The sequence below is a fragment of the Somniosus microcephalus genome, chromosome 4 (genome assembly GCF_052327205.1).
Source record: "Somniosus microcephalus isolate GS21.2 chromosome 4, FLI_Smic_1.0, whole genome shotgun sequence".
Classification (NCBI taxonomy): domain Eukaryota; kingdom Metazoa; phylum Chordata; class Chondrichthyes; order Squaliformes; family Somniosidae; genus Somniosus; species Somniosus microcephalus.
In genome coordinates this window covers 158770371-158785617 of record NC_140990.1, presented here as the reverse complement: position 1 = coordinate 158785617, position 15247 = coordinate 158770371, and the positions used below count along the sequence as shown (strand labels likewise).

At 51.2% G+C, this 15247-nt stretch overlaps 1 protein-coding gene across 1 annotated transcript in view; it reads right to left on the bottom strand.

The window, feature by feature from the left end:
• Window positions 1–10427, bottom strand: part of LOC147119958 (leucine-rich repeat flightless-interacting protein 2-like) — a 172310-nt gene extending 161883 nt beyond the window's left edge. The window contains exons 1-2 of the mRNA XM_085984185.1: window positions 10298–10427; window positions 9870–9886 (exon numbers count right to left, since the gene is read on the bottom strand). Coding sequence (XP_085840311.1) covers window positions 9870–9886; window positions 10298–10427 — 147 coding nt within the window. The remainder of the gene's footprint in view (window positions 1–9869; window positions 9887–10297) is intronic.
• Between the last annotated feature and the right edge of the window lie 4820 nt (window positions 10428–15247).

Below are 15247 nucleotides of genomic sequence, written 5' to 3'. Positions count from 1 at the left end.
TTCACCACAGTCCCCGGTAACACAACCCCCACCGCAGGCCCTGATAACACAGCCCCACCACAGACCCCGGTAACACAACCCCCACCACAGGCCCCGGTAACACAATCCTCACTAGCGCAGGCCCCGATAACACAACAGCCACCTCAGGCCCCGGTAACACAACCCCCACCACAGGCCCCAAGTAACACATCCCCCACCACAGGCTCCGGTAACACAACCCTCACCACAGACCCCAGTAACACAACCCCAATCACAGGCCACAAGTAACACAACCCCGACCACAGGCCCCAGTTACACATCCCCTACCACAGGCCCCGGTAACACAACCCTCACCACAGGCCAGGGGAATACAACCTGCACCACAGGCCCTGGTAACACAAGCCCCACCACAAGCCCCGGGAACACAACCTGCACCGCAGGCCCCGGTAACACAAGCCCCACCACAGGCCCCAAGTAACACATCCCCCACCACAGGCCCCAGTAACACAACCCCCATCACAGGCCCCAGCAACACAACCCCCACCACAGGCCCCAAGTAATACATCCCCCACCAGAGGCTCCGGTAACACAACCCCCACCAGAGGCCCCGGTAACACAACCCCCACCACAGGCCCCGGTAACACACCACCACAGGCCCAGGTAACACAACACCCACCACAGACCAGGGGAACACAACCCCCACCACAGGCCCCGATAACACAATCCCCACCACAGGCCAGGGGAACACAACCCCCACCACAGGCCCCGATAACACAACACCACCACAGGCCCCGGTAACACAACCCTCACCACAGGCCCCGATAACACAACACCACCACAGGCCCCGGTAACACAACCCCCACCACAGGCCCCAGTAACACAAACCCCACCACAGACCAGGGGAACACAACCCCCACCACAGGCCCCGATAACACAACACCACCACAGGCCCCGGTAACACAACCCTCACCACAGGCCCCGATAACACAACACCACCACAGGCCCCGGTAACACAACCCCCACCACAGGCCCCAGTAACACAAACCCCACCACAGACCAGAGGAACACAACCCCCACCACAGGCCCCGATAACACAACCCCCACCACAGGCCCCAGTAACACAAACCCCACCACAGGCCCCGGTAACACAACCCCCACCACAGGCCCCGGTAACACAACCCCCACCACAGGCCCCGGTAACACAACCCCCACCACAGGCCCCGGTAACACAAACCGCACCACAGGCCCCGGTAACACAACCCCCACCACAGGCCCCGGTAACACAACCCCGACCACAGGCCCCGGTAACACAACACGCACCACAGGCCCCGGTAACACAAACCGCACCACAGGCCCCGGTAACACAACCCCCACCACAGGCCCCGGTAACACAACCCCGACCACAGGCCCCGGTAACACAACACGCACCACAGGCCCCGGTAACACAGACCCCACCACAGGCCCCAAGTAACACATCACCCATCACAGGCCCCGGTAACACAACCCCCCCAACATGCCCCGGTAACACAACCCGCACCACAGGCCCTGGTAACACAACCTCCACTACAGGCCCCGGTAACACAACCCCCACCACAGGCCCCGGTAACACAACCCCCATCACAGGCCCCAAGTAACACAACCCCATCCACAGGCCCCGGTAACACAACCTCTACCTCAGGCCCCGATAACACAACCTCCATCACAGGCCCCGGTAACACAACCCCCACCACAGGCCCCGGTAACACAGCCCCCACCACAGGCCCCGGTAACACAACCCCCATCACAGGCCCCGGTAACACAACCCCCATCACAGGCCCTGGTAACACAACCCCCACCACAGGCCCCGGTAACACAACCCCCACCACAGGCCCCGGTAACACAACCCCCACCACAGGCCCCGGTAACACAACCCCCACCACAGGCCCCGGTAACACAGCCCCCACCACAAGCCCCGGTAAAACATCCCCCACCACAGGCCCCGGTAACACAATCCCCACCACAGGCCCGGTAACACAACCCCCACCACAGGCCCCGGTAACACAACCTCCACTACAGGCTCCAGTAACACAACCCCCACCACAAGCCCCGGTAACGCAACCCCCACCACAAGCCCCAGTAACGCAACCCCCACCACAGGCCCCGGTAACACAACCCCCACCACAGGCCCCGGTAACACAACCCCCATCACAGGCCCCGGTAACACAGCCCCCATCACAGGCCCCGGTAACACAACCCCCACCACAGGCCCCGGTAACACATCCCCCACCACAGGCCCCGGTAACACAACCCCCATCACAGGCCCCGGTAACACAACCCCCATCACAGGCCCCGGTAACACAACCCCCATCACAGGCCCCGGTAACACAACCCCCACCACAGGCCCCGGTAACACAACCCTCACCAGCAGAGGCTGGCCCAGTTACCGTATTAACTCATGTATAAGTCACACTTTTCAAATAAAAAATAATCACTTCCAGTTCGGATGTGGCCTATGTGCAGGGGCCTGGGTCTTCAGATAGAGAGTGAGGCCTTTTGGAAGGCACAGGGTCTTTGGTGTGCATAAGGGGCGTGTCTTACATGAATAGGGGCCTGGGCGCTGGGAGCAGGCCGTGTGCAGATGCAGTGTGCATCACCGTCAAGCCTAATTATTGTACTTGGCTGGTGACCCAGTATTGACACAGTAAAATCATAGAATCGCAGAATGATACAGCACAGAATAGTCCATTCGGCCCATTGTGCCTGTGCTGGCTCTTTCAAAGAGCTATCGAATTAGTCCCACAGCCCAGCTCTTTCCCCACAGCCCAGCTCTTTCCCCACAGCCCAGCTCTTTCCCCATTGCCCTGCGATTTTTTCCTTCAAGTATTTATCCAATTCCCTTTTGAAAGTTACTGAATCTGCTTCCACCGCCCCTTCAAGCAGTACAAGCCAGATCACAACAACTCGCTGTGGAAAATGTTTTTCCTCATGTCGCCTCCGGTTCTTTTGCCAATCACCTTAAATACATGTCCTCTGGTTACTGACCCCTCTGACACTGGAAAGAGTTTCTCCTTATTTATTCTATCAAAACCCCTCATGATTTTGAACACCTCTATCAAATCTCCCCTTAACTTTCTCTGCTCTAAAGAGAAAAATCCCAGCTTCTCCAGTGTCTCCGCATAACTGAAGTCCCGCATCCCTGGAATCATTCTAGTAAATCTCTTCTGCATCCTCTCTAAGGCCTCATTGTTTACTACATTTCCAAGTTTCGTATCATCTGCAAACTTTGAAATTATGCACTGCATACCCAAGACCAGGTCATTAATATATCAAAAAGAGCAATGGTCCTAATACCGACCCCTGGGGACACCACTGTATACCTCCCTGCAGTCTGAAAAACAACAATTCACCTCGACTCTGCTTTCTGTCCCTTGTCCATGCTATCACTGTCCCTTCAATCCCATGGGCTTCAATTTTGCGAACAAGCCTAATATGTGTTACTTTATCAAATGCCTTTTGAAAGTCCATGTACACAGCATCAACCGCACTGCCCTCATCCACCCTCTCCATTCTTCATCTAAGAACTCAATCAAATTAGTCAAACACAATTTGCCTTTAACAAATAAGTACTAACTTTCATTTATTAGCCCATACGTTTCCAAATGCCAGTTAATTTTGTCCCAGGTTAATGTCTCTAAAAGTTTCCCCACCACCAACGTTAGACTGACTGGCTTGTCGTTACCAGGTTTATCTCTCTCCCCTTTTTTGAACAAAGGTGCAACATTTGGAGTTCTCCAGTCCTCTGTCATCACTCCCATATCTACGGATGGCTGAAAGATTGTGGCCAGAGCCTCCATAATTACCACCCTTACTTCTCTCAGCAACCTAGTGTGCATCCCATCCGGACCGGGTGACTTTTCTACTTTGAGTGTTGCCAACCTTTTATGTACCTCCTCCTTATCTATTTTTATCCTGTCCAATATCGCTACTGCCTCCTCCTTTACTGCAAGACCAGTTTGCTGGGGATAGGCCCAGGGGCTGAGAAAGCCTCGTCGCTGAGAATCCTTGGTGGGTGGACAAACACCCGATCGGGGACCGACAATTTACCAGGCAGGCGGACGGGCCTGGGTTCAATGTCCCAGTCACACACTCCAATCGTTCCAGTACTTTACTCGGGTCACTGCACAGAAACATTTAAATAAAAACACAAACCAGAGAAATGACCATGTCTGATCCTAATCTCAGTTCCCTGCTGGGCTTGGGTAAAACCTCTTCAAAGGGGCACCGCAAGATTCGGGGAAACTTTTCCCAAGCGTAATTATAATGCTTTCATTGGTACCGGCCCACTGGCACCTGTGAGCCTGAGCTGAGTTTGGTGATTCCAGTCTGACCAGGGACTGGGGCTTTAAAATTGGCCTCAGTGCCACAGGCTAGGGTAGGGAGCAAAAAATAAATCAGCCAGGGTCCCTGTTCTTATTCAGTGAACCCCCACCCCAAACACCACACCTTGCTGACCAACGTACACGTGTGGGGACTTCAGGTATGGCTGTGAAGCCCCCATGGTTAAATATCCTCGAGGCCGGTGTGGTGTGGTGTGGTGGGGGCGGGGGGGTGGTAGAGGAATTTGGGCCAGAGAGACCGTCTGGTTCAGAACCTCCAACCTGGACTTTCTGAGATCCCGGACGGCTGAGCGGCAGAATGAACAAACATGGAGACTCGGAGACTGTTGGAGGGTGGGGCCATTGCAAATCATACACTTCTCTCAGGGACCAACAAGACGCTTGTGTCAGCCGTGGCTCAGTGGTGCTCTGCTGAACTCTGAGTCAGAAGATCGTGGGTTCAAATCCCACTGCAAAGACTTCAGGAAACAATCTAGACTGACACTCCAGTGCAGTACTGAGGGAGTGCTGTGCTGTCGGAGGTGCCGTCTTTCGGATGAGACGTTAAACCATCTGCTCTCCCAGATGGATATAAAAGATTCCACGGCACTATTTCGAAGAAAAGCAGGGGAGTTCTCCCCAGTGTCCTGACCAATATTTATCCCTCATCCAACATCATTAAAACAGATTATCTGGTCACTATTGCTGCTTGTGGGAGTTTGCTGTGCGCAAATTGGCTGCTGCATTTCCTACATTACAACAGTCATTAGCCTGTCTCTGTGCTGTAAATACTATGTAATACACTTCAAAAGGTGCTTCATTGATTGTAAAGTGTCCATTATCCATCACTAACCCCTCTGTACAGTAGTGTCCATTATCCATCACTAACCCCTCTGTACAGTACAGTGCCCATTATCCATCACTAACCCCTCTGTACAGTACAGTGCCCATTATCCATCACTAACCCCTCTGTACAGTAGTGTCCATTATCCATCACTAACCCCTCTGTACAGTACAGTGCCCATTATCCATCAATAACCCCTCTGTACAGTAGTGTCCATTATCCATCACTAACCCCTCTGTACAGTACAGTGCCCATTATCCATCACTAACTCCTCTGTACAATAGTGTTCATTATCCATCACTAACCCCTCTGTACAGTAGTGTCCATTATCCATCACTAACCCCTCTGTACAGTAGTGTCCATTATCCATCACTAACCCCTCTGTACAGTAGTGTCCATTATCCATCACTAACCCCTCTGTACAAGAGTGTCCATTATCCATCACTAACCCCTCTGTACAGTACAGTGCCCATCAATGGAGGTGGACCATTAAACAACTAACGGGAGGAGGAGGCTCCATGAATATCCCCATCCTCGGTGATGGTGGAGCCCAGCACTTGAGTGCAAAAGACAAGGCTGAAGCGTTTGCAACCATCTTCAGCCAGAAATGCCGAGTGGAGGATCCATATTGGCCTACTCCTGAGGTCCCCACCATCACAGAAGCCAGTCTTCAGCCAATTCGATTCACTTCATGTGATATCAAGAAATGGCTGAACGCACTGGATACAGCAAAAGCTGTGGGCCCCGACAACATCCCAGCTATCGTGCTGAAGACTCCAGAACTAGCCGCGTCTCTAGCCAAGCTGTTTCAGTACAGCTACAACACTGGCATCTATCCGACAATGTGGAAAACTGCCCAGGTATGTCCTGTCCACAAAAAGCAGGACAAATCCAACCCGGCCAATTACCGCCCCATCAGTCTACTCTCAATCACCAGCAAAGTGATGGAAGGTGTCGTCGACAGTGCTATCAAGCGGCACTTACTCACCAATAACCTGCTCACTGATGCACAGTTTGGGTTCCGCCAAGACCACTCGGCTCCTGACCTCATTACAGCCTTGGTCCAAACATGGACAAATGAGCTGAATTCCAGAGGTGAGGTGAGAGTGACTGCCCTTGACATCAAGGCAGCATTTGACCGAGGGTGGCATCAAGGAGCCCTAGTAAAACAGAAGTCAAAGGAATCGGGGGGGAAAACGCTCCAATGGCTGGAGTCATACCTAGCACAAAGGAAGGTGGCTGTGGTGGTTGAAGGTCAATCATCACAGTCCCAGGACATCGCTGCAGGAGTTCCTCAGGGCAGTGTCCTAGGCCCAACCATCTTTAGCTGCTTCATCAATGACCTTCCCTCCAACGTAAGGTCAGAAATGGGGATGTTCGCTGATGACTGCAGTGTTCAGTGCCATTCACAACTCTTCAGACAATGAAGCAGTCCATGCCCGCATGCAACAAGGCCTGGACGACGTTCAGGCTTGGGCTGATAAGTGGCAGGTAACATTCGCGCCGCAGAAGTGCCAGGCAATGACTATCTCCAACAAGCGAAAGTATAACCACCTCCCCTTGACATTCAACGGCATTACCATCGCCGAATCCCCCACCATCAACATCCTGGGGGTCACCATTGACCAGAAACTTAACTGGACCAGCCACATAAATACTGTGGCAACAAGAGCAGGTCAGAGGCTAGGTATTCTGTGGTGTGTGACTCACCTCCTGACTCCCCAAAGCCTTTCCGCCAACTACAAGGCACAAGTAAGGAGTGTGATGGAATACTCTCCACTTGCCTGGATGAGTGCAACTCCAACAACTCTCAAGAAGCTCAACACCATCCAGGACAAAGCAGCCCGTTTGATTGGTACCCCCCTCTACCACCTTAAACATTCACTCCCTCCACCACCGGCGTACCGTGGCTGCAGTGTGTACTATCTACAAGATGCACTGCAGCAACTCGCCAAGGCTTCTTCGGCAGCACCTCCCAAACCCGCAACCTCTTCCAACAGAAGGACAAGGGCAGCAGGAGGACAACCACCTCCAAGTTCCCTCCAAGTCACACACCATCCTGACTTAGAAATATATCGCCGATCCTTAATCATCGCTGGGTCAAAATCCTGGAACTCCCTCCCTAACAGCACTGTGGGAGTACTATCACCACACGGTCTGCAGCAGTTCAAGAAGGTGGCTCACCAGCACCTTCTCAAGGGCAATAAATGCTGGCCTTGCCAGCGACACCCACATCCCAGGAACGAATAAAAAAATTATCCATCACTAACCCCTCTGTACAGTAGTGTCCATTATCCATCACTAACCCCTCTGTACAGTAGTGTCCATTATCCATCACTAACCCCTCTGTACAGTAGTGTCCATTATCCATCACTAACCCCTCTGTACAGTAGTGTCCATTATCCATCACTAACCCCTCTGTACAGTAGTGTCCATTATCCATCACTAACCCCTCTGTACAGTAGTGTCCATTATCCATCACTAACCCCTCTGTACAGTAGTGTCCATTATCCATCACTAACCCCTCTGTACAGTAGTGTCCATTATCCATCACTAACCCCTCTGTACAGTAGTGCCTGTTATCCATCACTAACCCCTCTGTACAGTAGTGTCCATTATCCATCACTAACCCCTCTGTACAGTAGTGTCCATTATCCATCACTAACCCCTCGGTACAGTAGTGTCTATTATCCATCACTAACCCCTCTGTACAGTAGTGCCTGTTATCCATCACTAACCCCTCTGTACAGTAGTGTCCATTATCCATCACTAACCCCTCTGTACAGTAGTGTCCATTATCCATCACTAACCCCTCTGTACAGTAGTGTCCATTATCCATCACTAACCCCTCTGTACAGTAGTGTCCATTATCCATCACTAACCCCTCTGTACAGTAGTGCCTGTTATCCATCACTAACCCCTCTGTACAGTAGTGTCCATTATCCATCACTAACCCCTCTGTACAGTAGTGTCCATTATCCATCACTAACCCCTCGGTACAGTAGTGTCTATTATCCATCACTAACCCCTCTGTACAGTAGTGTCCATTATCCATCACTAACCCCTCTGTACAGTAGTGTCCATTATCCATCACTAACCCCTCTGTACAGTAGTGTCCATTATCCATCACTAACCCCTCTGTACAGTAGTGTCCATTATCCAACACTAACCCCTCTGTACAGTAGTGTCCATTATCCATCACTAACCCCTCTGTACAGTAGTGTCCATTATCCATCACTAACCCCTCTGTACAGTAGTGTCCATTATCCATCACTAACCCCTCTGTACAGTAGTGTCCATTATCCATCACTAACCCCTCTGTACAGTAGTGTCCATTATCCAACACTAACCCCTCTGTACAGTAGTGTCCATTATCCATCACTAACCCCTCTGTACAGTAGTGTCCATTATCCAACACTAACCCCTCTGTACAGTCGTGTCCATTATCCATCACTAACCCCTCTGTACAGTAGTGTCCATTATCCATCACTAACCCCTCTGTACAGTAGTGTCCATTATCCATCACTAACCCCTTTGTACAGTAGTGTCCATTATCCAACACTAACCCCTCTGTACAGTAGTGTCCAGCAGTACATGTTATACTGTGGCGCTCTCGATAATATGTCAGTTCTTTATTTGATAACAATCTAATCAAACTATCTGTGATCGAATGGTGTCCCTGTTCGCTGGTGCCTGCAGGTGTGTTATCTAGAATCCTGCACAATGATCTCCCTCGTGATCTCTCGCTTGTTGCTCAGCGGATGTTGAAATTTTACACATCCTCTTTTCATGAGGAAAGGTCACTGAACAGGGCAAAAGCTGCAAACTGTAATCTTTTTCCCTTTGTGCTGGTTTCTGCTCTGTAGAGGTCACTGAATGGCTAAGTACCACAGCGAGCCCGACTCGATATCGCGTGGAGGGTAGGGGTGGGGCAGCAAGAGGCACGACATGGAGGGAAGGGAAGGAGGGAGGAGCAGAGGGAGGGAGGAGCGGAGGGAGGAGCGGAGGGAAGGGAAGGAGGGAGGAGCGGAGGGAAGGGAAGGAGGGAGGAGCGGAGGGAAGGGAAGGAGGGAGGTGGGGAAGGAGGGAGGAGCAGAGGGAGGGAAGGAGGGAGGAGCGGAAGGAGGGAAGGAGGGAAGGGAAGGAGGGAGGAGGGGAAGGAGGGAGGAGCGGAGGGAAGGAAGGAACGGGAAGGAGGGAGGAGGGGAAGGAGGGAGGAGCAGAGGGAGGGAAGGGAATGGAAGGAGGGAAGGGAAGGAGGGAGGAAAGGAGGGAGGAAAGGAGGGAGGAGCGGCGGGAGGGAAGGGGAGGGTGGGGTGGAGGGAAGGGGAGGGTGGGGTGGAGGGAGGGGCGGAGGGAGGGAAGGAGAAGCGGAGGGAGGGGCGGAGGGAGGGAAGGGGGGAGGAGCGGAGGGAGGGAAGGAGGGAGGGAAGGGGAGGGAGGAGCGGAGGGAGGCATGAGGCAAGGAGGGAGGAGGTGGCACATTTGTACTTCAAGTGAATGAAGGGTAGAAGCTGGTTTTCTTTGAAGCTAGGATGTTTTGCCTTCACACAGCTCCCCCAGCGAGTTCCACGCATTATTTTCCTAAACAAACAAAAGAGGCAGCCAGCTTTGTACAGGTGAATCTGGCACAGGTGCAAAGTGTCGCAGTTCATAAACACATCCACCCTTAGAACAATTCTCACACTTACTGCCCTCAACGCACTCCCTGCCAACAACTGCCAGCCAACTTAAGGCCCTGATGTTCTCCACACGCTCCACCTGGTTAACAACAGCACCTGGAGTCATCAGTAGCTTCGGGAGTTCATCTCTTCGACCAGCTGTCAGCAGAAAGCGTAACAACAAAGGCACAGAAACAGCTGCCAACCTGACGAGGAAAGTTCCGGAGACCTGGCTAGAAATGACCTGTCTTTCAACTCGGCGAATTCAAAGGAACTAAAAGGCAGGGAGGTAGCAGGATTCAGGCGAGCTCTCACCAGTCTTAACACAGCTCAGCTCAGCTCCGCTCCGCTCAGCCAAACAGGCTTCAACCCCCGCCCCGCCCTGACCTGACCTCACCTTGGGGAAGCCCCGCCCACTTGTCGCAGGTGATTGGCTCTTAACAATGTCGGTAACTTGCCTTCAATTGGCAGCATCAAAAGGTAAAAAAGAAACAAGTTGGATGCAGGTATGCTGCCCGCCACAGGACCGTCTCTCCTCTCCTGAAGGCACTGGCTGTCGCTGGAGTACAACTCCATGCCTATCGACATGCTCAGGCAAAGGTCAAAGGGAATGGAGAGGAGAAAAAAGGACCCAAGGATCAGCCTTGAAGCAACTGGCCTCCAACTACCCATGGTTCTCCCTCAAAGCAATTGTGCTCTCATTGACCTAAGGATCTCCCTTAAATCTACTGGCCCCTAATTGACCTCAACAATCACACCTTGTTTGCGAACACTCCTGAATTGCCTTGGGATGTTTACTGCGTTAAATGCACTGCATAAATACAAGTTGTAGTTATGGCTTGAAAAGACACACCATTCACACACAGCTACACTGCAGCATCACAATAATATTGTGCGCTGGACAGTATAACACTCCGCTCCTCATTAATACACAGCTACACTCTGGCACCACAATAATACTGCGCTGGACAGTGTAACACTCCGCTCCTCATTAATACACAGCTACACTCTGGCACCACAATAATAGTGCGCTGGACGGTATAACACTCCGCTCCTCAATAATACACATCTACACTCTGGCACCACAATAATAGTGCGCTGGACAGTATAACACTCCGCTCCTCATTAACACAGAGCTACACTCTGGCACCACAATAATACAGTGCGCGGGACGGTATAACACTCCGCTCCTCATTAATACACAGCTACACTCTGGCACCACAATAATACAGTGCGCTGGACGGTATAACACTCCGCTCCTCATTAATACACAGCTACACTCTGGCACCACGATAATACAGTGAGCTGGACGGTATAACACTCCGCTCCTCATTAATACACAGCTACACTCTGGCACCACAATAATACAGTGCGCTGGACGGTATAACACTCCGCTCCTATTAATACACAGCTACACTCTGGCACCACAATAATAGTGCGCGGGACGGGATAACACTCCGCTCCTCATTAATACACAGCTACACTCTGGCACCACAATAATACAGTGCGCGGGACGGTATAACACTCCGCTCCTCATTAATACACAGCTACACTCTGGCACCACAATAATACAGTGCGCTGGACGGTATAACACTCCACTCCTATTAATACACAGCTACCCTCTGGCACCACAATAATACAGTGCGCGGGACGGTATAACACTCCGCTCCTTAGTAATACACAGCTACACTCTGGCACCACAATAATACAGTGCGCTGGACGGTATAACACTCCGCTCCTATTAATACACAGCTACACTCTGGCACCACAATAATACAGTGCGCGGGACAGTATAACACTCCGCTCCTCATTAACACACAGCTACACACTGGCACCACAATAATACAGTGCGCTGGACGGTATAACACTCCGCTCCTCATTAACACACAGCTACACTCTGGCACCACAATAATACAGTGCGCTGGACGATATTACACACCGCTCCTCATTAACACACAGCTACACTCTGGCACCACAATAATACAGTGCGCTGGACGGCATAACACTCCGCTCCTCATTAACACACAGCTACACTCTGGCACCACAATAATACAGTGCGCTGGACGGTATAACACTCCGCTCCTCATTAACACACAGCTACACTCTAGCACCACAATAATACAGTGCGCTGGACGGTATAACACTCCGCTCCTCGTTAACACACAGCTACACACTGGCACCACAATAATACAGTGCGCTGGACGGTATTCCACTCCGCTCCTCATTAACACACAGCTACACTCTGGCACCACAATAATACAGTGCGCTGGACAGGATAACACTCCGCTCCTCATTAATACACAGCTGCACTCTGGCACCACAATAATACAGTGCGCGGGACGGTATAACACTCCGCTCCATATTAACACACAGCTACACTCTGGCACCACAATAATACAGTGCGCTGGACGGTATAACACTCCGCTCCATATTAACACACAGCTACACTCTGGCACCACAATAATACAGTGCGCTGGACGGTATTCCACTCCGCTCCTCATTAACACACAGCTACACTCTGGCACCACAATACAGTGCGCTGGACGGTATAACACTCCGCTCCTCATTAACACACAGCTACACTCTGGCACCACAATAATAGTGCGCGGGACGGTGTAACACTCCGCTCTTCATTAATACACAGCTACACTCTGGCACCACAATAATACAGTGCGCTGGACGGTGTAACACTCCGCTCCTGATTAACACACAGCTACACTCTGGCACCACAATAATACAGTGCGCTGGACGGTATAATACTCCGCTCCTCATTAACACACAGCTACACTCTGGCACCACAATATTACAGTGCGCTGGACGGTATAACACTCCGCTCCTCAGTAACACACAGCTACACTCTGGCACCACAATAATACAGTGCGCTGGACGGTATAACACTCCGCTCCTCATTAACACACAGCTACACTCTGGCACCACAATATTACAGTGCGCTGGACGGTATAACACTCCGCTCCTCAGTAACACACAGCTACACTCTGGCACCACAATAATACAGAGCGCTGGACGGTATAACACTCCGCTCCTCATTAACACACAGCTACACTCTGGCACCACAATAATACAGTGCGAGGGACGGTATAACACTCCGCTCCTCATTAATACACAACTACACTCTGGCACCACAATAATACAGTGCGCTGGACGGTATAACACTCCGCTCCTCATTAACACACAGCTACACTCTGGCACCACAATAATACAGTGCGCTCGACGCTATAACACTCCGCTCCTCCGTAATAAACAGCTCCACACTGGCACCACAATAATACAGTGCGCTGGACGGTATAACACTCCGCTCCTCATTATTACACAACTACACTCTGGCACCACAATAATACAGTGCGCTGGACGGTATAACACTCCGCTCCTCATTAATACACAGCTACACTCTGGCACCACAATAATACAGTGCACTGGACGGTATAACACTCCGCTCCTCATTAACACACAGCTACACTCTGGCACCACAATAATAGTGCACAGGACGGTATACCACTCCGCTCCTCATTAACACACAGCTACACTCTGGCACCACAATAATACAGTGCGCTGGACAGGATAACACTCCGCTTCTCATTAACACACAGCTACACTCTGGCACCACAATAATAGTGCGCTGGACGGTATAACACTCCGCTCCTCATTAACACACAGCTACACTTTGGCACCACAGTAATACAGTGCGCTGGACGGTATAACACTCCGCTCCTGATTAACACACAGCTACACTCTGGCACCACAATAATACAGTGCGCGGGACGGTATAACACTCCGCTCCTCATTAATACACAGCTACACTCTGGCACCACAATATTACAGAGCGCTGGACGGTATAACACGCCGCTCCTCAGTAATACACAGCTACACTCTGGCACCACAATAATACAGTGCGCTGGACGGTATAACATTCCGCTCCTCATTAACACACAGCTACATTCTGGCACCACAATAATAGTGTGATGGACGGTATAACACTCTGCTCCTCATTAATACACAGCTACATTCTGGCACCACAATAACACTGTCCGCGGGACGGTATAACACTCCGCTCCTCATTAATACACAGCTACACACTGGCACCACAATAATAGTGTACTGGAGGGTATAACACTCCGCTCCTCATTAATACACAGCTGCACTCTGGCACCACAATAATACAGTGCGCTGGACGGTATAACACACCGCTCCTCATTAATACACAGCTACATTCTGGCACCACAATAATAGTGCGCTGGACGGTATTACACTCCGCTCCTCATTAATACACAGCTACACTCTGGCACCACAATAATACAGTGCGCTGGACGGTATAACACTCCGCTCGTCATTAACACACAGCTACACACTGGCACCACAATAATACAGTGCGCTGGACGGTATAACACTCCGCTCCTCATTAATACACAGCTACACTCTGGCACCACAATCATACAGTGCGCTGGACGGTATCACACTCCGCTCCTCATTAACACACAGCTACACTCTGGCACCACAATAATACAGTGCGCGGGACGGTATAACACTCCGCCCCTCATTAATACACAGCTACACTCTGGCACCAAAATAATACAGTGCGCTGGACGGTATAACACTCCGCTCCTCATTAACACACAGCTACACTCTGGCACCACAATAATACAGTGCGCTGGACGGCATAACACTCCGCTCCTCATTAACACACAACTACACTCTGGCACCACAATAATGTGGTGCGCTGGACAGTGTAACACTCCGCTCCTCATTAATACACAGCTACATTCTGGCACCACAATAATACAGTGCGCTGGACGGTATAACACTCCGCTCCTCATTAACACACAGCTGCCCTTTGGCACCACAATAATAGTGCGCGGGACGGTATAACACTCCGCTCCTCATTAACACACAGCTACACTCTGGCACCACAATATTACAGTGCGCTGGACGGTATAACACTCCACTCCTATTAATACACAGCTACACTCTGGCACCACAATAATACAGTGCGCGGGACGGTATAACACTCCGCTCCTCATTAATACACAGCTACACTCTGGCACCACAATAATACAGTGCGCGGGATGGTATAACACTCCGCTCCTCATTAATACACAGCTACACTCTGGCACCACAATAATACAGTGCGCTGGATGGTATAACACTCCACTCCTATTAATACACAGCAACACTCTGGCACCACAATAATACAGTGCGCGGGATGGTATAACACTCCGCTCCTTAGTAATACACAGCTACACTCTGGCACCACAATAATACAGTGCGCTGGACGGTATAACACTCCGCTCCTATTAATACACAGCTACACTCTGGCACCACAATAACACAGTGCGCGGGAAGGTATAACACTCCGCTCCTCATTAATACACAGCTACACTCTGGCACCACAA